Here is a 24,700-nt window from a genome sequence, read left to right as displayed (position 1 = left end):
ATGTCTTTTTTTTTTCTAAAACGCAATGGACTAAAAACAAAGAAATGTGTTGTTTCTAAAATGCGTTGGACTAAAAACACAAAAAAAATGTGTTTTCCATTCTTTTGTAAAACGCAATAACTTAATTCAAAAACTCAGCTCGTAAAACGCAATTAAAAAATTTCTTACACGGATCAAAGTCGATTTCTTCGAATTTCTTCAACGATTGACGAAATTTGAATGTTAGAAACACTTATCAACGATCGAATCGAACGAATCGAGTGATTCCTTTCAAAATCACGGGAAAAAACTGAGAAATTGTATGAAATTAAACTGGGTTTCTTCAAAAAAGTTGAAGAACACGTTGATTGAGTCTTTGAAACACTGATTGATGATGAAAACCGTATTGTGATGTATTGATTATTGAAAAGAAAATAAAGAAAATGTTGAAGATTGTAAGTTTTTGAAAATGATAGATTTTGAATTTACATTGAAAAAATGAAAAATAATGAAGAAGATGAGATAAAGTAAGATTGACTAAAATTATGCTATCCCGTTCTATTTTTCAATTTTTGCCACATAACCATTATTTCTTAACATTCCTGTTCCTAGCTATACTTTCTATTTAATCTTCTTCCTAGATAACAAATCAGATGTTAAAAGATTTTAAAAATTATAGAATAGTGATTTTAATCAGCTTAATACACACAACAATCAAAAGTTTATAGGATTTTTTCCTCATCAACAATTTAACATTCGTTCTGCACGCAAAGAATCATAAACCCTAGCTTCTAATTCTCGATCAATACTCTTCAGGTACTAAATTTCTCATATGAATTCTTAAACGTCCGAGTTTTTTGCTGTTCATAGACGCTCTTTATCTAATTCTTTCAATCCGTTTTCATTGATCACTGATTAGGTTTTCCTTAGAGGATTCAATGTTCAATATTATAACGTATTGAGTGTTCGATTTGTGAAATGCCTGAACTGTATATATCTATATTGAGATGACAACCACTGCAATTTTGAATTATGTACAAAATTTATGGCCGTTTGCTAAGATTATAAATGATGATTTACGATTATCGGATCGATTAGTGAGTGGACTGGAGATACCAGATGAGACGAAACGGTTTGTGTTTGCGTTTTGTGAACCGGAATCACAGGCGGTGATCTATGTGCTCTGTGTTCAGAATTTGTCCGAAAAATCAGCCGTTGACGCTGAACGTCTTGTTAGATGCGTTAAACCGGGTGCGGTTGTGGCTCAAGTCAAGGAGGTTGAGTTTCATGATGATGAAGGGTCGATTCCGACGTCTTCGTTACAAGTACTTAAAAGATGTTTTCTTCAAAGAATCGGAAAAGAAAAGTACGAAAATGTGGCTGGGAGTTTAGTGTTGAAAGAAATTTTCGGTGTTGGATTTAATGGACATTTTTCGGCTGCAAAACGAACAGCTGAAGAAGTTGGTTCTTCGTTTTTGATGCTCGAATCGCCTTTTGTGAATATCGAAAGTGATCGCGGTCCGTCAAATGAGGTTGAGTCAGGTAATTCTCAAGGTTTCGGTTTACAGCCTATTAATAACTTGATACCACAAAAGGCGAGTTCGTTTATTCCATCGGGGTCAAGTAGATTTGTCATTTCAGATGATTACCTTCATTCTGCGGTTTTGAAATCATCAATATCTCATTTGATTCAGTTAAGCTGTGATCAGAACACGGGTCCTGTGAACGTTCAATTAAAAGACGATTATGAGGTCCCTGAGTATGCTCGTTCTGTTTACCCTTTACTTGAAGATTTGTACAGAATGTTTATAGAAATACCGTCACTTAAAAAGGCTTTAGCTTATGCGCAAAAAATGCTTCATGACGTCAACAAAGGAGACGATATTGATACGCAACTTCTTTCAGAAGTTTATGCGTTTAGAATTGCGGTCGAGGGGTTACGGATCGCTCTCAATAACGCGGGTCGAGCGCCTGTAAAAAAACCTCGAAACGGTCAACCGTGTAACGTTGACTTTTCTTCTCTCCCTGATGAAGAAAAGTCACACGCACTTGTTGCACACGCGATCCGTAGTCAAACAAAGAGTTTTAAGTCAGTAGTTGCGGTTTTAGATGCTAGCACTCTAGCCGGTTTGCGGAAACACTGGAACACCGTGGTTCCTAACGAGATCATGGGCACGGTTGACGAGCTGGTCGCTGAGTCAGCAAACAATGGCGAAACCGCCAATCACCGTGAGAAAAAAAGAAAGTTAAAAAATAAACCGGTAGTGGCGGTTGGTGCAGGCGCAACAGCTGTAATAGGAGCTTCATCGCTCTCTAAAGTTCTACCAGCTTCATCGTTAGTAAAAGCTGTTACGTTCAAAGTTCCGTTTTCATTAAAACTAATAATGACACAAACCCAAAAGCTCGTTTCGATATCAATCAGCAAAATTCTCGGTCCCACAAAAATTATATCTCCATCTTCAGTGAAAGCAGCTGCTTCTGCAGAGAAGATTAGAACCGTTGTTCATAGTGTTATTGCATCTGCTGAAAAAACAAGTCTTTCGGCAATGAGATCTGCTTTTTATGAAATAATGAGGAAAAGACGAGTTCGTCCAGTTGGGGTTCTTCCATGGGCCACATTTGGGTGCAGTATGGCTACTTGCATGGGTTTGCTTGTATATGGAGATGGTATTGAATGCGCGGTTGAATCTGTTCCGTCTGCACCTTCGATTGCGTGTTTGGGTCGTGGGGTTCAAAGTTTACAGCAAGCGTCACGACTAGTTGAACAAAGTGAAATCTCGAGAGTACAGAAGTCTATCGAAGCGCTTTTCAACAGGTTTAAAATGTGGAAACTTGCCCCATGATGTAAGATTTCTTGTATCTTTTTGGTTTTTTTTTCTTATATGGAGATATAATAAGAGTGAATTTCAAGGATTGTCCTTTATCTTTATACCCATTTTCAAGCACTGTCCTTTATGTTCAAAATTGACGAGTTTTGTCCTTTATGTTTCCATATCATACACGTTTTGTCCTTTAGGCCTAACCCAGTTAGTTTTTTCAGTTAAATTTGGTCATGTGCTTTGTACATAAGAGCATTTTTGTCAATTCAAATGTAAGTTCAACGACAGATTTACAGATCAAAGCTTCTGCAACCTTTGAATTGACAAAAATGCCCTCATGTGCAAAGCACATGACCAAATTTAACTGAAAAAACTAACTGGGTTAGACCTAAAGGACAAAGCGTGTATGATATGAAAACATAAAGGACAAAACTCGTCAATTTTGAACGTAAAGGACAGCGCCTGAAAATAGGTATAAACATAAAGGACAATCCTTGAAATTCACTCTTTTTCTGGTGGATGCTTTTGTACATTTCTTGAATAAGCTTTTGTTAGTAATAAAACTGTTTCTATAAATATAATAAACGCATAATTATTCACAAGAAGATTCAAATTGTTTCTTTTTTTTTTCTTTAAGAGACTTTTGACACGTCTAGCGTGTTCAGATCGTTTCTTTTTAAATTTTAACTAGTGTTTCTTTTTGGCTGAAACTATTGGCACACCAAAGGTGCCTATTTGCACACTTTAGGGTTTATATACGTTGCGTATAGGTCTATACACAGCGTATAGGGTTGCATAAAAATCAATGTCTGACTGAGTTCAGTTCTGGTCTGGCTTCTCCTATACGCTGCGTATAGACCTATACGCAACGTATATAAAGAGTCAAAAAGACAATATTTTATAAAGGTTTGGGGTTAAAAAAACAAAAAAAACTACCATTTATATACGCTGCGTATAGGTCTATACACAGCGTTTATAAGGGGTCAAAAAGACAATTTTACCCCTCTTTTGGGCTGCGTCTAGCGTGTTCAGATCGTTTCTTTTTAAATTTTAACTAGTGTTTCTTTTTATATTTTAACAGCTTGACCGGTTACAAATAAATGATAACATAAATCTTCTTGTTTACAGATCAAGATCAGCACTTTTGCTTTCCACTACCATTCTAACTATATAATTAACTAACTTGTTCTTTAATTTTGATCTCTTTTACTATAATGTATACCATGCCCTGTGTGTTACCAGAATAACAATTTGTTGTCAATTATCATCTAAAATATGAACTTTGAAGTTGTAATTTTGTTTTATGCTAGAGTATGCTGACTGGCAACTGACTTCTGACAATTTGGACACAGAGACACAGAGTTGAGAGTACAGAGTCACAGATATCTAAACTGGGCCTTTATTTTTACTTTAGACTGACGGTTGGGCCTTAAGTACGTATGACGGTCATAATGGGCTCAAGATAAACTGATTATATTGTTGAGTTATAAAATTTATATTTATGTAAAGCTTGTAAAATTATTTGTCCTCATCCTGTATATATAACAATAAAATAAAATTTAAGATATATATTTATTGGTATTACAAAGAACTGTGTTAAAATAAAATCTGATCTCCATTGATATTATTAAAGAACTGTGTTAATAAAAAATCTGATCTCTAGTTGCATGCTGAACACATGGCAGCTAATTAAACCATTACTTTTTGTCTATTGCTCAATGAGTCTAGATCAATTGTGGAGGCCATGGGTTGGAGTCTTACTTAATGTAATTTGTTTATAATTTGTTTTAGATGGGTTAGGAGTTTTATCACAGTAGGCCTTCAGGCTGTGGGTTTCCCTTGGAATGATGAGTGGGTCTGGTCACCAACGTTGTCTGCGTACGTAGGGTGTGAGTGGCCTTTCGCGAATGGGTTTACCCGAATGACCGTGCTTGTATAGTATTCGTTGGCCGTTTAATAAAAAACAATTAACATTGTAAGTTTTGCTTTTCATTACATACAACTTATCTTCATATATATCTATATATTTTCTTCATAAACCTGCAGTTTTTTTCCTTCATAATATATATCATTTTAATAATATAGTTTCCTTGACCCATGTTCAAAACAGAAACTACCATTTTGACCAATTTGATTTGTTGACAAACCCAGCCAACCAACCAGCCCCATGTACCCACATCTCTATTGAGCACCACAGTTTAACATTCATGTACATGTCGGTCCTGAAAAGAAAAAAAATAACCCACCAATAATATGATTTAAAACTATTAAAATAGCAAACTCTGCTTTAAACTTTGTACATTGCCAAAACACTGCAAAAGAGACCATAATACCCCAACTAATAGGCACTTAATTCTCAATTTCAAGCTTAGGCACAATCTTTTTCTTATTTGCCATCGAACCATTCTTCTTCCTTTTCTCCTGAATTTCCCTAACATACTCCGTCACGACCACATGAAACTTTGGACCAGACTTATTCATAGAAGTTATGTTTAAACCCGCCTTCCTCAAAGCCCGAACCACGTGTTGTTGCGCTTTCAGATAGTGTATGCTGCAGAGCGAGGGTACAATTGACCGTAGCACCGGCTTTCCACAGGGCACAAGTCCTCCATGCACGCTAAACATACAAAAAAAAACATAAAAAGCATTTGTTAGTATAGTAATTGTTCTTGTTTGTTGGAAAAAGTTATATATTTCTAAGCCTTTTTATCAAGTAAACTATCATAATCTCTTCATCCTTTTGGTCGTTTTTATACAGACTCTAGATTTGACCAATTTTGACCCAGACGTGAGTGCAGGAATAATAAATATACACAAGAATATAACGAGAATCACTCGATCTATGTGATCAGATTACGTGGCTACGCTTAAATCAAAAGTAAAAACTATTTCAATCTTTATCAAGCAAGAAGACGCCTGTAATCTATACACAAACAAAACCGTTGACAAAACCAAACAGGCATATATCTAAGCATCCATACAGAATTCCACACTTCTGAGTACATAAACAGAAGATCAACAGCCCTGCAAATATATTACAGATACATTTACTGTCACTTTGATGCAAAGTGAACATTATGTTATCCTTCTTCTACGCGATAACTAACATATCAGATGATTACGCGAAAATTCACACATAACATGTAAGCAAGAATCAATGAACCTCCATAATTGATTATCAAGAAACAAAACTTACATGCATTGAAAATCAGATAACCTAAATTACTATCACTTTGATGCAAATTGAGCATTATTATAGATATCCGAGGATTACGCGAAAATTTACAAATAACATGTATGCAACAATCAATAAACCTAAATTCAAAACAATTATGAAATTCATAAACAAATACACAAATTAAACAAACCTCTTGAGAAGAAATTCACACGGTTTATACAGCTGTTGCTTCGGATCAGATAAAATATGAACATGACAGAAGCTGGTCAACGTCATGGCCTTCGTCTTACATCCATTGAAAACACAGGTGACGTCACCTGCAACAACGATCGCGTCATCAATTCCGTCTCGAACCTTCTCATCTTCGTTACAATCGTCCTGAAACGGACTCACACCGAATTTCCACAGATACTCACGGTACCGAACCCTAATTTCCTCCATTAAGCCCCAATAATGGTCGCGATAACACTTGGAGAGTTGCTGCATGTTGTGCGATCGACGATTGAGGACCTGTTGACGAGATAGATGAGTGGAATTCGATAGGTACTCGTCTTCCGGTGATTGTTTGATAATTGAGGCGGAATTGGTGGTGATTTTGGTGGTGAATGGGTGGTGTGAAGGTGGAGGATCCATTGAGAGTGGTGAATTTGGCTCCGGTGGAGTGTGGTGGCGGTAGATTGCCGGCGGCGGAGATGCTAGGGTTTGGGTGGCGGTGTGGAAGCCATGGGAGAAAGAGATGAAGCGCGCGAGAAAGCGAGGTGGTGGTTTGTAAGTTTGGGATTGGTTGTTTGTTAGGGTTATGGCATGAATGGTCCTTTGGGTTTGGGTGTATTTATGTTACAAGATTAGTTACCTTTGTTTTAGAGGAATGGGATCAAATACAAACCATATTTCGCATACAAACTGTAAGAACTATTTAAAAAGTGTCACGTGGCATCCAACCAATTATAGAAAAATGATAAAATAATATCCTAAATAATATCAATTATATTAAATTCCTTATAAATATGCTAACAAGCAATTAATTCTTTATTTGTATCTTTTTTTTTTTAATATGCTGATTAAGAAAAAGTGCTGATATCATTCAAATACGTGCTAAAATCAATTATCTTGATTAATTTTCATGTGTTAATATAATTCAAAAGTGCTACTTTTATGTATGTATCGTTTTGGTATGTGCTAATTTAACTTTTTTTAAGTGCTAGGATTTGTTCTTACGGTTTGTAGGATAAAAATGATTTGTACCGGAACCAACCCCTGTTTTAGAATTGGTTTTTGCTACAGAATTTTAGTTTCATACACTATGTACTTTGAGAATATATATACCAGTTGATTGTAAACTGCAATTTATAAGAAGCTAAACTGCACTTTATAGTGTTTTTTTTTCACATGCGACTATACAGTTGATTGTAAACTGCAATTTATAAGAAGCTAAACTGCACTTTATAGTGTTTTTTTTCTCACATGCGACTATAAACTGCAGTTTATGAACATGTAAACTATATTTTGTACTATTTTATTGGTTTTTTTGTATACAAGTAAACTGAAGTTTACTAAACAATAAAACTTTGAGTTATGCTATTAAGGTTTCATTTTTCGTCTGTGGTTTCAAAAAGATTTCATCGTTATCAATTTAGTCCACTGGGTTAACTTCATCCATTATTTATGTTAACGAGAAAGGCAATTCGGTCATTTTATATGGCCGAATTGCCCTTCTAGTTAACAGAATTACATATAAAATGACTGAATTGCCCTTCACGTTAAAAGAAAAAATGGACGAAGTTAACCCGGTGGACTAAAATGGCAACGGTTAAACCTTTTTGAAACTATAGGTGAAAAATGAAACCTTTGAACTAAACTCGTAAAGTGGCCTAAACCACAGGGACTAAAATGAAACTCTAAAACTTTAAATAAACTAACTTTTTTATTGTTAGGTATGATTATTTTTTTTATTTAAATTATTTGTTATTTATTATTATATATCATTTATTTATTATTTAAAATTTGTTTATTTTTATTATGTGTTATTTCATTATCATTATTTACTTACTATTTATATTTTGTTATTACTTTTATCATTATTTATTTACTATTTATATTTTGTTATTTATAAACTTTGCTTTATACTTCATAAGTTATTTGTTATTTTTATTTTTTAAAGATATCGGTTATTTATTATTATTTTGTTATTGTTTATTATTTATATCTATACTGGGTTATAACCCCGTGTATTACACGGGTTGAATAAATATACCAAATAATAAAAAAAATTACTGTGACAACTCGAATTTCTAAGATTTCTATTCCGTATTTATTACACGTTCATGTAAGTGCACAATTGATTTCCATGAAATTATATATGTTTGATTGTTTGATTGTGTATAAGTTGTTGGTTATTTGTGAAACTTGTCTAATGTGTAAAACTTGGTGGTGGAACTATGAAACAGTAAACTTGTCAAATATTAGATGGTGTGCATTTGTAAATTATGATACTTAGGGATGTAGATGATAATTAGTGAAAATCCTAAATACTTAACCCTAATCTCAATTCTCTAATCATTTGCACACAAAACTAGAACACATACTTTCACCTCTCTAATTCTCTAGCAAGCATCATCACCAAATCATTGGCAAGATAATCATCACACTTGATTCCTCTTCCTCTAGTATCATTCAAGGTAATTGTTTAATCATTGTTCATGATTGATTGTTGATTGATTTCTTGATTATGTGTTCATGAAAACCCTAATTGGTTTCTTGGTTATTGTCAATTATTGATTCTTGATTGGTGTTCATAGAAACCCTAGTTCTTCTCATAATATTCTGCGATGCTTGGTTTGATTCGGATTAGGATGATGATGATATTGTGTAGTTGTATTCGATTGCCTGTGAATGATAAAATGGTTGGATGTTGAATCGATGTTGCAATGCACTGAAACTTAGGGTTCCTGATCGTAGAAAGAAAGAACGTAACTGATTGAATGTGTTTGTGTAAACTGTTACAATCGTAATTGATGTTGTCTGAGTTTAATCTTTAACATGTAGTCCGAAGATAATAGTTTACATAATGGACCGAACTTAATTTGGATCACCATGGTCCGAATATAAATGGACCACCTTGGTCCGAGTTTAATTAAGATCAACCTTGTCCGACTTTAACCAATTCCCTTGGACCGAGTTTAATTGATGTGTAAATGTCCGAGTTTATTGTTGAAGTATGGTCCGAACATAAGGTAATCAACATGGTCCGAGTTTATTACATTGATGTGTGGTCCGAGTTTAAAGACACAACATCGACCGAGTTTAAATGGATCAAGAATGGTCCGAGTTTAATTGGAACACCTTAGGTCCGAGTTTAATTTAATTGCTAGTGGACCGAGTTTATTGAACATGTGTTGTCCGAGTATAATTGGACCTCCTTGCTCCGAATTTAAACAAATTAGTAGTTGTCCGAGTTTAATTGGACACATGATTGGGCCGAGTTATTGTAATTCGAATTGGTCCGAGTTTATTGAGATGGGGCCGAGGTTATACAATGAAAAATCAAATTGTCTGAGTTATTGTATAATTTCATGTATATCAGGGTTTTGAACAGGGGAGACCCCCCCCCCCCATATTTGTCTGATGCATGATCCGGTATATGTTAGTAGGAATTACGCGAATTGTATGAATACGTGAATTGTATGAATGGATTAACTGTTACGTGAAACATGATTGATACATGACATTGACTATCAAACACTATGTGACACTTGATTACATGTGTATCATTGCGAATATGAACTGATTTGTTATACGTGCAAACAATAGGACTTGATTAATCACTTGTGAGTGCATAACCTAGCATACCGAGCAAAACCAAGGTGAGTTCACACTCTTACCAAGGCATGGGATTCCCGGGGTGTTGGGAATGGGATTGAAAGGTTGATTAGATACTCTATTGACACTATGACTAGACTACCACTTTACTATCCTCGGTTGTGAAGGATACCTATAGTTACGAGTAGTCTAGTGGTTATACAACGTGGAACACCACCACCAGTAACGTGGAACACCACCACCAGTAACGTGGAACACCACCACCAGTAACGTGGAACACCACCACCAGTAACGTGGAACACCACCACCAGTAACGTGGAACACCACCACCAGTAACGTGGAACACCACCACCAGTAACGTGGAACACCACCACCAGTAACGTGGAACACCACCACCAGTAACGTGGAACACCACCACCAGTAACGTGGAACACCACCACCAATAGAACATACAATCGGCCCAGTAGAGCCACCTGTTACAAACGAACTTACTATTACGCATTTACTTTCTGTGAACTCGCTCAACTAGTTTGTTGATCATTCTGTTACATGCCTTGCAGATCGTTAGGTACTTGGAGCTTGCACTGGAGAAGCGGGTCGTTGTGGACAAGGATCGTGGTTTCTACGTTGAACTATTATGATATTTAAACTATAAACTATTGTTGGATTATTTACTATGCTTCCGCAACTTAAATTATGTTTTGTTGAAACATCAATCGTATTGAATGGTTTGTTTACATTTATTATATTTGACATTAATTACATGTTCAATATGATTGGTGGCTTGATCCTGGTCAGTCACGCTCCCAAGCGGTGATACTCCGCAGGTGGATTTTGGGGGTGTGACAGATTGGTATCAGAGCCATTGGTTATAGAGAACTTGGTTTTAATATGGAAAAACGTTTTTATTAAAACCAGACTATAACCAGAACAGTGCTCTCAACGATCCACAACGACGCTTCGCTCCACGTGCAAGACTCAACTTCCTAGGTAATAAGGTTTATGTTTATTGCCTACATGCTAGAATTTGCATAGAACTTTGCTCGTAGTATGCTTACATTACCTTGCTCACAACTTGTCATTGCATGAGAATACTTATGTGCTTACACTCTTCTGTCATCGCACTATTCGCGAACCTTTCTCACTTATGTTGCCTTTGATGTGAAGATCAATGGCCGCACGAATTACCATGACTCAAGCCCAGCTAGAGGCTCTCGTTGCTGCGGCAGTTGCAGCCGCCCAAGCAGGTAGTATATCCTGCGGTATAGATTCATACTAGGGTCTTTAGATCCTACAATAATTCTCGTATTTAACCTTGTCCTATTCGTACACAATAGGTCAACCCGCTCAGCAACAACCTGCGTGTACCTTCAAGACTTTCATGGACTGTCGTCCTAGCTCGTTCAGTGGCACGGAGGGGGCAGTTGGACTCCTCCACTGGTTTGAAAAGATCGAGTCGGTTTTCGAAATGTGTGAATGCCCTGAGGCTCGCAGGGTGAAGTTCGCCACTGGCACACTTGAAGGGATTGCGCTCACTTGGTGGAACGCACAAGTGCAGATCTTAGGGTTGGCAGCTGCTAACGCCACACCCTGGAATGATTTCAAAGAGCTGATTAAGAGGGAATACTGCACTAGAGAGGACATCCACAAGTTGGAGGACGAGTTGTATAACTTGAAAATGGTTGGTTCGGAAATCGAAGCTTACACCAAGAGATCAAATGAGTTGGCTGTGTTATGTCCAACTATGGTGGACCCTCCATACAAGCGTATTGAGTTGTATCTCAAGGGGCTTGCGCCAGAGATCCAGAGCCACGTGACGTCGGCTAACCTCAACAACATACAGGAAATTCAGCGTCTCGCTCATCGCATTACCGATCAGGCAGTAGATCAGAACAAACTGCCAAAGCGTGTCAGCGCTACCGCTACTGCTACCGCTACTGCTTCTACTACACTTGCTACTCCCAGTGAAAGTAAGAGAAAATGGGATGGGGATTCTAGCAAGGGATCAGCTTCAGTGCGGTCGCAAGCTCAACAGCGAAAGACAGACAGTTATCAGAGTCCCAGTCAGCACTCCTCAAGCAGCCACAGACAGGGAGGGTATCGAGGAAACCTTCCAAAGTGTAACACCTGCAACAAACATCACAGTGGCCAGTGTAATAAGGTTCGTTGTCAAAGATGCCTCAAGATGGGTCACGAGGCTAAAGATTGTAGAAGCGCTCGTCCTGCAAACCAGAATCAGCAGCAACCCCAGGCACAACAGAATCAGCAGCAGGGTAACAAAGGGTGTTTCCAGTGTGGGGCAGAAGGTCATTACAAACGCGATTGTCCTCAGTTGAACCAGAATCAGAACCACAACAATAACCAGGGCAACGGGAACAACAACAACAACAACAGGGGAAACAACAACAACAATGGCAACGAGGCAAGAGGTCAAGCTTTCGTGTTAGGACGAGGAGACGCAATGAACGATATTTGAATTTATAACTTATTTTGAGTTTTCATTATTATGTTTCCGCTACTCAAACAAAGTTTGGTTTGAACATTTATCGTGATGGGTTTTATGAATTGTTTTACCTATTATATTTTATGTTTGGTATGATGGATGTTTTGATATTATTGAGCACACCTGCCGTATTTATGGACCTTACGAACAGGGTGTGCAAACCTTACCTGGACAAATTGTCCTTGACTCCATCGACGACATTCGGATCTACTCCAAGAGTCATGAGGAACACGAGCAGCACTTACGTTTTATCTTGGAACTTTTCGGAAGGAGCAAATGTACGCCAAGTTTTCTAAATGTGACTTCTGGATACGTGAAGTCCACTTCTTAGGCCATGTGGTGAACAAGGACGGGATTCATGTCGATCCATCCAAGGTAGATTCGATCAGAAATTGGCCAGCACCGCGTACACCAACAGAAATACGCCAATTCTTGGGTTTGGCGGGATACTACAGGCGGTTTATCAAAGACTTCTCCAAGATCGCGCAGCCGCTTACTATGCTAACACAGAAAGGTGTCGTTTACAGATGGGGTAATACGCAGGAAACTGCTTTTCAGTACTTGAAGGATAGATTATGCAGCGCACCTATCCTCTCATTGCCCGAGGGCACGGATGACTTCGTGGTTTATTGTGACGCATCGATACAGGGGCTGGGTTGTGTATTGATGCAGCGGGATAAAGTTATTGCCTACGCCTCTCGTCAACTCAAGGTTCATGAACGGAACTACACGACGCACGATTTGGAGCTGGGAGCTGTTGTTTTTGCGCTTAAGATATGGCGACACTACCTGTACGGTACCAAGTGCACAATTTACACCGATCACAGGAGTCTCGAGCATATCTTCAAGCAGAAGGAATTGAATATGCGTCAACGACGATGGGTCGAACTGCTTAATGATTACGAATGCGCTATCAAGTATCATCCAGGCAAGGCCAATGTTGTGGCTGACGCCCTTAGTCGGAAAGACACTCTACCGAAGCGCGTGCGAGCGCTACAGCTTACTATTCAGTCTAGTCTTCCTTCTCAGATACGAGCTGCTCAGTTTGAAGCACTAAAACCCGAAAACGTCAAGGCTGAAGCCTTACGTGGTTCACGGCAACAGATGGAACAAAAGGAAGACGGCGCTTACTATGCAACGGGGCGTATTTGGGTCCCACTTTATGGCGGTTTACGAGAACTTGTAATGGATGAAGCTCACAAGTCTCGCTATTCGGTACATCCAGGGTCGGATAAAATGTACCACGACATCAGCACTACTTATTGGTGGCCTAGTATGAAGGCTCACATCGCTACGTACGTTGGAAAATGCTTAACCTGTGCGAGAGTCAAGGTTGAATATCAGAAACCATCTGGTCTACTTCAGCAGCCTAAGATACCGCAATGGAAATGGGAGCAAATTTCCATGGATTTTGTTACTGGCCTTCCTAGATCCCAGCGTGGGAATGACACTATCTGGGCGATCGTTGATCGACTCACAAAGTCTGCTCACTTCTTGGCTATCAAAGAAACGGATAAGTTTCTACCCTAGCAGACATCTACACGAAAGAAGTTGTTTTGAGGCACGGAGTGCCAATCTCTACCATTTCGGATCGCGATGCACGATTCACGTCAGAGCTATGGCAAGCGATGCATAAATCCTTTGGCTCACGATTAGACATGAGCACGGCATATCACCCTCAGACGGATGGGCAGTCTGAGCGAACGATTCAAACACTTGAAGACATGCTTCGGGCATGTGTTATCGATTTCGGCAACGGCTGGGAAAAGCATCTTCCTTTGGTGGAGTTTTCATACAATAATAGCTATCATACCAGCATCCAAATCGCTCCATTCGAGGCATTGTACGGACGTAAATGCCGGTCACCTCTCTGTTGGGCAGAGGTGGGGGATAGTCAAATTACGGGTCCAGAGATCGTAGTGGACGCCACAGAAAAGATTGCACAGATACGACAACGCATGGCGGCAGCACGCGACCGTCAGAAAGCCTACGCGGGCAAGCGTAGCACGCCTTGGAATTTCAGGTCGGGGACCGGGTTTTATTAAAAGTCTCACCCTGGAAGGGTGTGGTTCGTTTAGGTAAACGAGGCAAACTCAATCCACGGTATGTTGGACCGTTCGAAATCACTGAAAGAATAGGCCCATTAGCCTACAGACTGAACCTAACAGCTGAACTCGGTGCAGTTCACAATGTATTTCATGTGTCGAATCTGAAGAAGTGCCTGTCAGATGAGACCCTTATAGTTCCTTTTAAGGAACTCACTATCGACGAGCGGTTGCAGTTCGTCGAGGAACCAGTTGAAATCACGGACCGGGATGTAAGGTCCTCAAACACAAGAGAATCCCTCTTGTTCGAGTTCGTTGGAACTCCCGACGTGGCCCAGAGTACACCTGGGAACGCGAAGATCAGATGACAGAAAAGTACCCCAGTTATTCGAAACCAATGCATCCACTACTGAGGCTGAAGCTACTACTACTGAATTTCGGGACGAAATTCCAAATCAACGGGGGGATGATGTGACACCCCAGGAAAACCGGTAAACGATGTAACTTACCTAGCTTCCTCAGTGAGTGCGTACCAAATTTCGGGACGAAATTTCTTTTAAGTTGGGGATAATGTGACAACTCGAATTTCTAAGATTTCTATTCCGTATTTATTACACGTTCATGTAAGTGCACAATTGATTTCCATGAAATTATATATGTTTGATTGTTTGATTGTGTATAAGTTGTTGGTTATTTGTGAAACTTGTCTAATGTGTAAAACTTGGTGGTGGAACTATGAAACAGTAAACTTGTCAAATATTAGATGGTGTGCATTTGTAAATTATGATACTTAGGGATGTAGATGATAATTAGTGAAAATCCTAAATACTTAACCCTAATCTCAATTCTCTAATCATTTGCACACAAAACTAGAACACATACTTTCACCTCTCTAATTCTCTAGCAAGCATCATCACCAAATCATTGGCAAGATAATCATCACACTTGATTCCTCTTCCTCTAGTATCATTCAAGGTAATTGTTTAATCATTGTTCATGATTGATTGTTGATTGATTTCTTGATTATGTGTTCATGAAAACCCTAATTGGTTTCTTGGTTATTGTCAATTATTGATTCTTGATTGGTGTTCATAGAAACCCTAGTTCTTCTCATAATATTCTGCGATGCTTGGTTTGATTCGGATTAGGATGATGATGATATTGTGTAGTTGTATTCGATTGCCTGTGAATGATAAAATGGTTGGATGTTGAATCGATGTTGCAATGCACTGAAACTTAGGGTTCCTGATCGTAGAAAGAAAGAACGTAACTGATTGAATGTGTTTGTGTAAACTGTTACAATCGTAATTGATGTTGTCTGAGTTTAATCTTTAACATGTAGTCCGAAGATAATAGTTTACATAATGGACCGAACTTAATTTGGATCACCATGGTCCGAATATAAATGGACCACCTTGGTCCGAGTTTAATTAAGATCAACCTTGTCCGACTTTAACCAATTCCCTTGGACCGAGTTTAATTGATGTGTAAATGTCCGAGTTTATTGTTGAAGTATGGTCCGAACATAAGGTAATCAACATGGTCCGAGTTTATTACATTGATGTGTGGTCCGAGTTTAAAGACACAACATCGACCGAGTTTAAATGGATCAAGAATGGTCCGAGTTTAATTGGAACACCTTAGGTCCGAGTTTAATTTAATTGCTAGTGGACCGAGTTTATTGAACATGTGTTGTCCGAGTATAATTGGACCTCCTTGCTCCGAATTTAAACAAATTAGTAGTTGTCCGAGTTTAATTGGACACATGATTGGGCCGAGTTATTGTAATTCGAATTGGTCCGAGTTTATTGAGATGGGGCCGAGGTTATACAATGAAAAATCAAATTGTCTGAGTTATTGTATAATTTCATGTATATCAGGGTTTTGAACAGGGGAGACCCCCCCCCCCATATTTGTCTGATGCATGATCCGGTATATGTTAGTAGGAATTACGCGAATTGTATGAATACGTGAATTGTATGAATGGATTAACTGTTACGTGAAACATGATTGATACATGACATTGACTATCAAACACTATGTGACACTTGATTACATGTGTATCATTGCGAATATGAACTGATTTGTTATACGTGCAAACAATAGGACTTGATTAATCACTTGTGAGTGCATAACCTAGCATACCGAGCAAAACCAAGGTGAGTTCACACTCTTACCAAGGCATGGGATTCCCGGGGTGTTGGGAATGGGATTGAAAGGTTGATTAGATACTCTATTGACACTATGACTAGACTACCACTTTACTATCCTCGGTTGTGAAGGATACCTATAGTTACGAGTAGTCTAGTGGTTATACAACGTGGAACACCACCACCAGTAACGTGGAACACCACCACCAGTAACGTGGAACACCACCACCAGTAACGTGGAACACCACCACCAGTAACGTGGAACACCACCACCAGTAACGTGGAACACCACCACCAGTAACGTGGAACACCACCACCAGTAACGTGGAACACCACCACCAGTAACGTGGAACACCACCACCAGTAACGTGGAACACCACCACCAGTAACGTGGAACACCACCACCAATAGAACATACAATCGGCCCAGTAGAGCCACCTGTTACAAACGAACTTACTATTACGCATTTACTTTCTGTGAACTCGCTCAACTAGTTTGTTGATCATTCTGTTACATGCCTTGCAGATCGTTAGGTACTTGGAGCTTGCACTGGAGAAGCGGGTCGTTGTGGACAAGGATCGTGGTTTCTACGTTGAACTATTATGATATTTAAACTATAAACTATTGTTGGATTATTTACTATGCTTCCGCAACTTAAATTATGTTTTGTTGAAACATCAATCGTATTGAATGGTTTGTTTACATTTATTATATTTGACATTAATTACATGTTCAATATGATTGGTGGCTTGATCCTGGTCAGTCACGCTCCCAAGCGGTGATACTCCGCAGGTGGATTTTGGGGGTGTGACAATTACATCTTTAAAAATATGTGTATTACACGGTTTGAATAAATGTAATTTTATGTACTAAATAATAAAAAATATATATCCTTAAAGAAACTCGTGTATTGTACGAATTGAATAAATCTAATTTTATACATCAAATAATAAAGTTACGATTTTGGCCCCTTGGTTATATCACTTTTACCCTTTTAGCGCAAAAAATAATTTTTTAACATCTAAGCCCCCAACGTCTTTTTTTCTAACCTTTTTGGCCCCTAACTTCTTTTTTAACCCTTTTGGCTAACATTTAATGGATGGGGTTAGTGTTAGGGGCCAAAAGGGTTAGAAAAGAAGACGTTGGAGGCTCAGATGTTAAAAAATTCTTTTTTGGGCTAAAAGGGTAAAAGTGGTATAACTACAGGGGCCAAAATTGTACTTTTTCCAAAGAATTTTTTAACATCTAAGCCCCCAACGTCTTTTTTTCTAACATTTTTGGCCCCTAACGTCTTTTTTAACCCTTTTGGCCCCTAACATTTAATGGATGAGGTTAGTGTTAGGGGCCAAAAGGGTTAGAAAAGAAGACGTTAGGGGCTCAGATGTTAAAAAATTATTTTTTGGGCTTAAAGGGTAAAAGTGATATAACTACAGGGGCCAAAATCATAATTTTCTCTAAATAATATTACAAATGAGAAGAAAATTAAACTAAATAATAATTATCCATAAGAAGATTAAATTAAATAATAATTATCCATAAGATATTAAACTAAATAATATTTAATAGGAGTGTTATCTATAATTAATTTGAAAAGATTAAATTAAAATAATAATTATCTATAAGAGATGCCCCTAATATGATGACAAGTGTCCAAAAGTGGTTTCTTTTATTATATAGTATAGATATAGATATAGATAATAACAACAAATAAAAAAAAAACTAGTACATTGTTATGATATCATTATTATTTAATTTACTATAGAGTTTTGATCTAATCTTATCTTACTTCTTACTAATATAATAAAAGAAACTCCTTTGAGACACGTGTCAGATGCTGAGGACATCAAAATTGTTATTTCCCAGCCCATAGTTGTGAATCAACATTCGCGGATATTACCCGACCCGACAATGTTAATTAGATTACCCTATGATATTGCCGTCACTCTTTCTTTCAATTCTAGGACTCAATCAGAAACCCTAATTTCGCCTCTTCACTGGATTATTTGCATCTTTTGCTTTCCAATCTTCTGCTCATCTTATCTTCAATCTCGGTAACTTTATGATCTTTGGTGATTTTTTTCCTTATTTTGATATATGTAATGCGTAATCCTACTCATTGATGTCCTGAACGATTAGGGTTTTACTTTCTCTCTTCAGTCGGTTGCTGCAAGATGGTAAGCTATTGTTTTCATACGTTCTTTATTTTCTCTTTATTTTGGTATTTTCATTCTGCACTGCACATCACTTCATTCTTCCTTCCACTCGAACTTGGATTTCTCCATTCATCGCTGCATCTTATCTTTGGATTTCAACAGGTTTGTTGCTCACCAACACCTTTAATTCCATTGATCGCCCTATCGTGCATATTTGATTTTAATGTTTGACCTAAATGATGGAGGAATTCTGATTTATCTATCAAAAGGTAAGAGATGATATTTTTTTTGGGAATCTATACTAAATTTTTTAATTAATTTGATTCATAGCAAGCATAATACTTCAATATTTGAATTTGTTGTCTCAGTTTCATACGTAACTTCCACAAACCCTAATTATTTTTGAAGCTCTGGATGCTAATTTTGATGCTTATTTTTAGTTTAGATTTTATGTTTTCTTTACAAGTTCTAATTGCGTAGGTATGAAATTTCGGAAGTGGATCCGTGAAACAAATTTTGCAGTTATTCAACCAAATACAACGAACAAGTTTTGGTGTTATTCACTTATTCTTGATGACTTCAGAAAAGATTCCATCTTGGACATATCTCAAAATGTAAGATTATTATACAAAGATATTAACTAAAAGTAGATGCATATTCGTTGAGATGGCTGAATAACAACTACCAGACAAACCATCTTTAGCAACATCATTTTACTTTAAATTTTTTATTTTGCAGTTTTTTTTCTGATGTTGGGGAATATGCACTCGAATCACATCATGGATTTGTTATTCAGTTAGGATTTAGTAGAGACACGAAACTTGGTATGTCACCTCTCATTCTCATTCTTTTTAACCTGCCTAAATCCATTAACAGTGTTGTTTCTTGTGCTCCTTTTTGTGTAAGTATAAAACTTGATTAAAACAATAACCAACAAAACAAAAGTAAATAAAATTGACTTCACAAATGGGGTGTTATTTGTTTCTTCTCTTTTTTATAGTTCAAAGTATTTACAAATTCTGTTTTCTTTACGAAGAAACTTTCAGTCTACCTTACATCTACATTTATTTTTCTAGGATTTCATGTGGATCACTTAGAGGTAACCCGTGACTTTGAATGTTTTCTTGGGGGAATAGTTCTATGATAGAGAGTTCTATTTTAGAGTTGTGAGATGCAAATCACACACATGAATAAGCACTATCTAGGGACATGATCATCTATCTCTGGTAAGTTTTTTAGAATTTTCGGGTAAAAGGATTTCAATATCATTTCGTGATTTCACTCTGTTAAAACCGTGTAATCAAAATGACAGTTATTTGGGTGGGTGAAAACTTATCTGAGATTGCACATACACATTGACATGCCATTTTTTATTACTCTCATATATCGGGGTATGCGATTCACCATCGTGGTCGCATCGACATAGTGCCAGAGCTTAGAGCTAGCACAGCCGATCAGAGAATCAACTTATTGCTTTGGTGCAGAAGGTACATAATCCTTCTTTCAACACTATTGTTTGATTTATTGTTAATTCAAGTTTCACTAAAAACATAACAAAATATATTTCTTAAGATGCTGTACTCTTAAGTTTTAATTTATTTTTTCCAGAGAATAAATTGGTAATATTTTAATACGGGTTGGCCACTGATATTTTTTGTTTCAATTTCTTTAAACATAAATAATCAATGTGTTGAACATGGTTAAATAACTTTATTATGAAAAAAAAACTATTCTAACTTCTTTAGGCAATATGGTGTGCAGCCAAGCCTCTTGGTGCCCTCCTTCATTTGGATGAATTTGATTGGGCCAATAAGGCTAAAAAATGGGGTCCAAAACTAGAGCCCTTTAGCGCTCGCCATTGCCCGTCGTCACTCCACACCGATTAGCGACTTAAGAGGTTGTAAGTATTTAGATACACTTCGAGTCGCTTTTTATATGACCCATGCCATTTTAACTAACTGTTTTTATTTAGAAATATACCGCATCTTAAATCAATAGTCAGTGCTTTAAAGCACTAGAAAACAACATAGATAGGAAAAAAAAATATTAACTATTCAATTTATGATGGGTCCACATAGATTTGTTCTAATTTTATGCTCTGTTAAATTCTCATATTTAAATCAGCAAATTTTGGACCTTAACATGCTAAACTATTGCTTTTTTTTCTTTTTTTTTACTGCACTTTCTTTTGTTTTGTTTTAATTCTTTTCAGTTTAATTTTATTAGATTATTTTTTTGTATTTAATAATTTATTATTTAGCATATCAACCCCACAAAATAAAAACACGTTACCACTATATTTTTAGGATTTCATTGTCGTTTAGAGGAGAAAGATTTAGGATATTCCTTACTTATTCTGCTCGCCTTAGGCTGTGCGGTGTGGGGGTCGTCCCCGCCCCGTCCTGGATCGGCGCCGCCGTCCCCCCCCATTTCGCCCCCACCGCCGGCGTCCTGAACGTCCGCATGAAGACGTTGGAGACAGGCCTCCCCCTCTCTCACACACCTATACATACAATATATACATATATATTTTAGGTCCATCCCCCATTTCCTTACCTCCATCCTCTTTGCCCCATCCTCACACCCGATCTACGTGGCGGACCATCCTCCAAAGATGGACCCATCACCATACCGCATAGCCTTATTAAAGCGGCTCACTTTTCACACGCTAACCATAATTATTACTGTTATCGTTATAGCTTTTGTTTGTTCTTTGCATTTCTATAATTGTGATCTTCAGGTTGCCCAAAGTTGAGCTTGAGCTGGAATTAATCTTCAGGGAAAAAAAACTTGAAGTGTTACTTAATCATATGTCTCGCAAGTATTGATAGTGTTTTTTCTATTTTTAGTTTTATTTCAATAATGGTTGATTGAGAATCAACTTATTTCAAATATAATCGTAATAACTTTTTTTAAGATGAGATATATTATTGTTAGGATTTAAGTCATGTGTGGAAAGTGGAAACCTTGAAATTGTGTTATGAATTATAATATAATTGTATTTACCCATTTATGAATGAATTACTGTTACTATTACTATTTCTAATATTTTTGAAGTGATTGAACATATAAATGTTATTTTACTTTAACAAATATTTATCAATTGTATTTATGTACCTTTTATTATTGAAAACTAAATTTTCCTAACCTGGGATGTTCCCGGGTGATAGCCTAGTCTTACTATATAATAAAAGAAACCAATGAGTGGACACGTGTCATTCATTGGAGCATCTCTTTTTTAGTTTTTTCATCTCTATCTCCTACTTAATTATAATTAATATTAATTAAAATATAATTATAAAATAAAACATAATATAAATTTAAACAATTCATATAGGAGATAATGTAGTCTTTTAAAATATTTATTAGATTTCAAAATTATTTATTTTGAAATTAACAAAAGACATACACTAAATATAAATTAATATAATGTAAAAGAGTTAAATGTAATTTTAGTCCCTGTGGTTTGGACATTTTGTCAGTTTAGTCCAAAGGTTTTATAATACACAGGGTTTATAAAGATATAACAGGATATTACTTTTTATTGATTAGTCCATACAATACTTGGAATTCTTAAAAATGTAATTTTTTTCATTGTTTAATATATAGAATTAAATTTACTCAACCCATACAATACACGGGGTTCTTAAAGATATATAATTTTTTATTTCTTAATATATAAAATTACTTTTATTCAACACATGTAATAAACGAGATTTTTAAAGATATATTATTTTATTATTTGGTATATAAAATTACATTTATTCAACCCGCGTAATAAACAAGATTTTTAAAGATATATTTTTTTATTCTTTGGTATATAAAATTACATTTATTCAACTCGTGTATAACACGGGGTTCTAACCTAGTTTTATATATGCAAAAGGTTGTGCTATCCAATCTCTATATATATTTTGATGTGTTTCGAATACATTTTCATTACCAGTTGTACTGTTTTCTCTCTTATTCCACGTCTGACTGGATCAACTATTTACACTCAACCAACAACAATCGATATTGTTTAGCCTACCAAGATGAGTTACAGCTACTTGTTGTGCAAAATAGGTCACTGATCGATTGGGTTGTTATGGTCAAACGGATAGTAGTGGTGGGTGGGCAGGTAGGTGACGATGAAAAAGAAACTAGGTGGATGTAGGTTGAGAGTATTTATTATTTTCTTTTTCTTTTTTTACTTGTTGTTGTTTTCTTAAATGAAGGATAAAAGTGTCATTTTACATGTATTTTATAATTTTTAAGTTCTGTTAGTGAAATTTACTAAACGTTTCATACCACATGCATCATTTGTGCATACAGTTATTATTAGTTAGCCCCTTGAGATGTACCTAAATTGCGAATTTTTCAATGATCTTATTGTTTAACCTTTTTAGTCCTTATGATGAAATTCAATATTTGGGCATCTATTAGGGGCATAATCATGAATCATGAAACAACATGTTTAAATAAAATAAAATAAAAAGTGAATAGGATTATAGGAAAGCTTGATTTTATTTTTGAATACACTGATCTAGTTTTGCAATAGTGTTGTATACAAGTGAAACCTTATATCCAGATCTGTAAATCTAATCTAAATATTAATAAAAGACTACAAATAATGCCACATACCATTCTCTCCTTCAACCACATAAATTTTATTTATATTTATTTAATTAAAATATTTCTTTTAATACTAATAATTAATATATATATATAAATATCACTTATCTTTATCTTTATCCTTATCTTTATTTTAATATTAATAAATCCAATTAATAATATTATAAATATCTAAATCTAATATCTAATAAATTATTAATATCCTTTGTTTTAGACCCTTTGTTTTTTATTTATTAATAATATTACCCAAAACTTTTATACTTTTATAATTTAGACCCTTTGTTTTTTTACTTATTAATCTAAAGCTTTTCATCTTTTCCAATTTAACCCCAACTCTTTTTAATTTTCAATTTTTTTCCACCATACTTTTCATCATTCCCAAGCTTTTCGTTTCGTTCTAAATTTTGTGAGTTAATGCACCGCAACGTGCGTGTGGGGTTCAACATTTTTCGTATATTTTTCCCGTTTGGCCCGTCAAAACACATCTATTTTTCTCCGTTTGACACGTTCGTCGCAACGCACGGGTCCTGGATTAACTTAGTTATTTTTTCTATGTTTTATGTTTCGATTTAATTTCTCTACAACGAGCGTGCGTAATTCAAAGATTTTACGTCTGCTTTTCGCTCGGCTTTATTTTTTTTTCCGTTTTTATTTATTTTGTTTTTACGATTTTTCCGGTGTTGGTGATCGCTGATAATGGTATAGCATTGATACTACTTGACACAGTTTTACGACAACCGCTGCAACGCAGGGGCTTAATACTAGTGAATAAATAAAACAAGTTCATAACCATTTAATTAGAGAGTCAAATGAGACACTTTGGGTTAAATAACACGGTCATGATGTTTAAAAAACACCTAGTATAAGTTGTATTCGAAGGATAACGGTCATGATGTTTAAAAACACCTAGTATAAGTTGAATTCGAAGGATAACGGTCATGATGTTTAAAAAACACCTAGTATAAGTTGAATCTGAAGGATAAGCCAATTTAACTCATACCATAAAAACAACAAACCAATAATTTAAAAGGAAATTATAAGTTGAATCCCACGCGGCTTCAAGGGCCCAATCTTGGGTTCTTCAAGACCACATCCTTCGTGAATGTGGTGGTGGGCTGTTGGACTCTGATTACAAGGGTGCGTTGGACAATCTGCAAAGTTCTCTTCCCGTTCTTGATCTTGGTGGTTTCTACTAAAGACCCCGCCCCCATTAAAGCCCAGAAAATTCTGGAGAATGACGCATATGGCGAAATCGTCAAGACAGTTGAAGGGGTATGGTCCCAGATCTCGCGTCAGCATTGACCGCGAGTGACCATTACCCTTATCAAAACCTCCACTAGCTAACAACCTACTTGTGCCCATGCGGGAACGCGTCGGCACAAGGGTTGAATCCAATCTATCTAGTAACGAAGGAGGACTTACATGGAACATGAGAACGGT

General features: G+C 36.5%; 2 protein-coding genes and 1 long non-coding RNA gene across 8 annotated transcripts; 2 read left to right on the top strand and 1 right to left on the bottom strand.

Moving 5' to 3' along the window:
- The first annotated feature begins 576 nt into the window (after positions 1-576).
- LOC110867584 lies at positions 577-4,389 on the top strand. 3 transcript variants are annotated; one of them, XM_035975488.1, is made up of 3 exons: positions 577-795; positions 899-2,823; positions 4,151-4,389. In XM_035975488.1, exon 2 carries the CDS (start codon positions 987-989, stop codon positions 2,820-2,822), a length of 1,836 nt encoding a protein of 611 aa, XP_035831381.1. In that variant the 5' UTR covers positions 577-795; positions 899-986; the 3' UTR covers position 2,823; positions 4,151-4,389. The 3 variants fall into 3 exon arrangements, with proteins under 3 accessions (XP_035831381.1, XP_021972251.1, XP_021972254.1); XM_022116559.2 differs by having other exon boundaries at positions 4,109-4,389; XM_022116562.2 differs by having other exon boundaries at positions 577-2,823; positions 4,111-4,338.
- Positions 4,390-5,027: 638 nt separating this feature from the next.
- LOC110867583 (INO80 complex subunit D) lies at positions 5,028-6,799 on the bottom strand. Its single transcript, XM_022116558.2, has 2 exons — positions 6,167-6,799; positions 5,028-5,415 (listed from the first exon to the last, which is right to left on the bottom strand). The coding sequence occupies exons 1-2, from the start codon at positions 6,607-6,609 to the stop codon at positions 5,148-5,150; spliced, it is 711 nt and encodes a 236-aa protein (XP_021972250.1). The 5' UTR covers positions 6,610-6,799; the 3' UTR covers positions 5,028-5,147.
- An 11,624-nt stretch (positions 6,800-18,423) lies between these two features.
- Positions 18,424-21,663, top strand: LOC110867582. Of its 4 annotated transcripts, none has more exons than XR_002551691.2 (8): positions 18,424-18,544; positions 18,630-18,667; positions 18,809-18,915; positions 19,127-19,260; positions 19,385-19,470; positions 19,723-19,872; positions 19,959-20,133; positions 21,387-21,655. It is a non-coding gene; the product is annotated as an uncharacterized LOC110867582 (long non-coding RNA). The 4 variants fall into 4 exon arrangements; XR_002551690.2 differs by having other exon boundaries at positions 18,425-18,544; positions 20,408-21,655; XR_004863144.1 differs by having other exon boundaries at positions 18,425-18,544; positions 20,073-21,663.
- The last annotated feature ends 3,037 nt before the right edge of the window (positions 21,664-24,700 follow it).

The sequence above is a fragment of the Helianthus annuus genome, chromosome 7 (assembly GCF_002127325.2).
Source record: "Helianthus annuus cultivar XRQ/B chromosome 7, HanXRQr2.0-SUNRISE, whole genome shotgun sequence".
Taxonomy (NCBI): Eukaryota; Viridiplantae; Streptophyta; class Magnoliopsida; order Asterales; family Asteraceae; genus Helianthus; species Helianthus annuus.
This window is presented reverse-complemented; position numbering and strand designations above follow the sequence as displayed.

Excerpts from the sequence above, each read along its gene's own strand:
- LOC110867584 (XM_035975488.1), top strand. The coding sequence starts at position 987 with ATGACAACCACTGCAATTTTGAATTATGTACAAAATTTATGGCCGTTT.
- LOC110867583 (XM_022116558.2), bottom strand. The coding sequence starts at position 6,609 with ATGGATCCTCCACCTTCACACCACCCATTCACCACCAAAATCACCACC. Across the intron at positions 5,416-6,166 it reads TGTGAATTTCTTCTCAAGAG|CGTGCATGGAGGACTTGTGC; the intron begins GTTTGTTTAATT and ends TTGTATGTTTAG.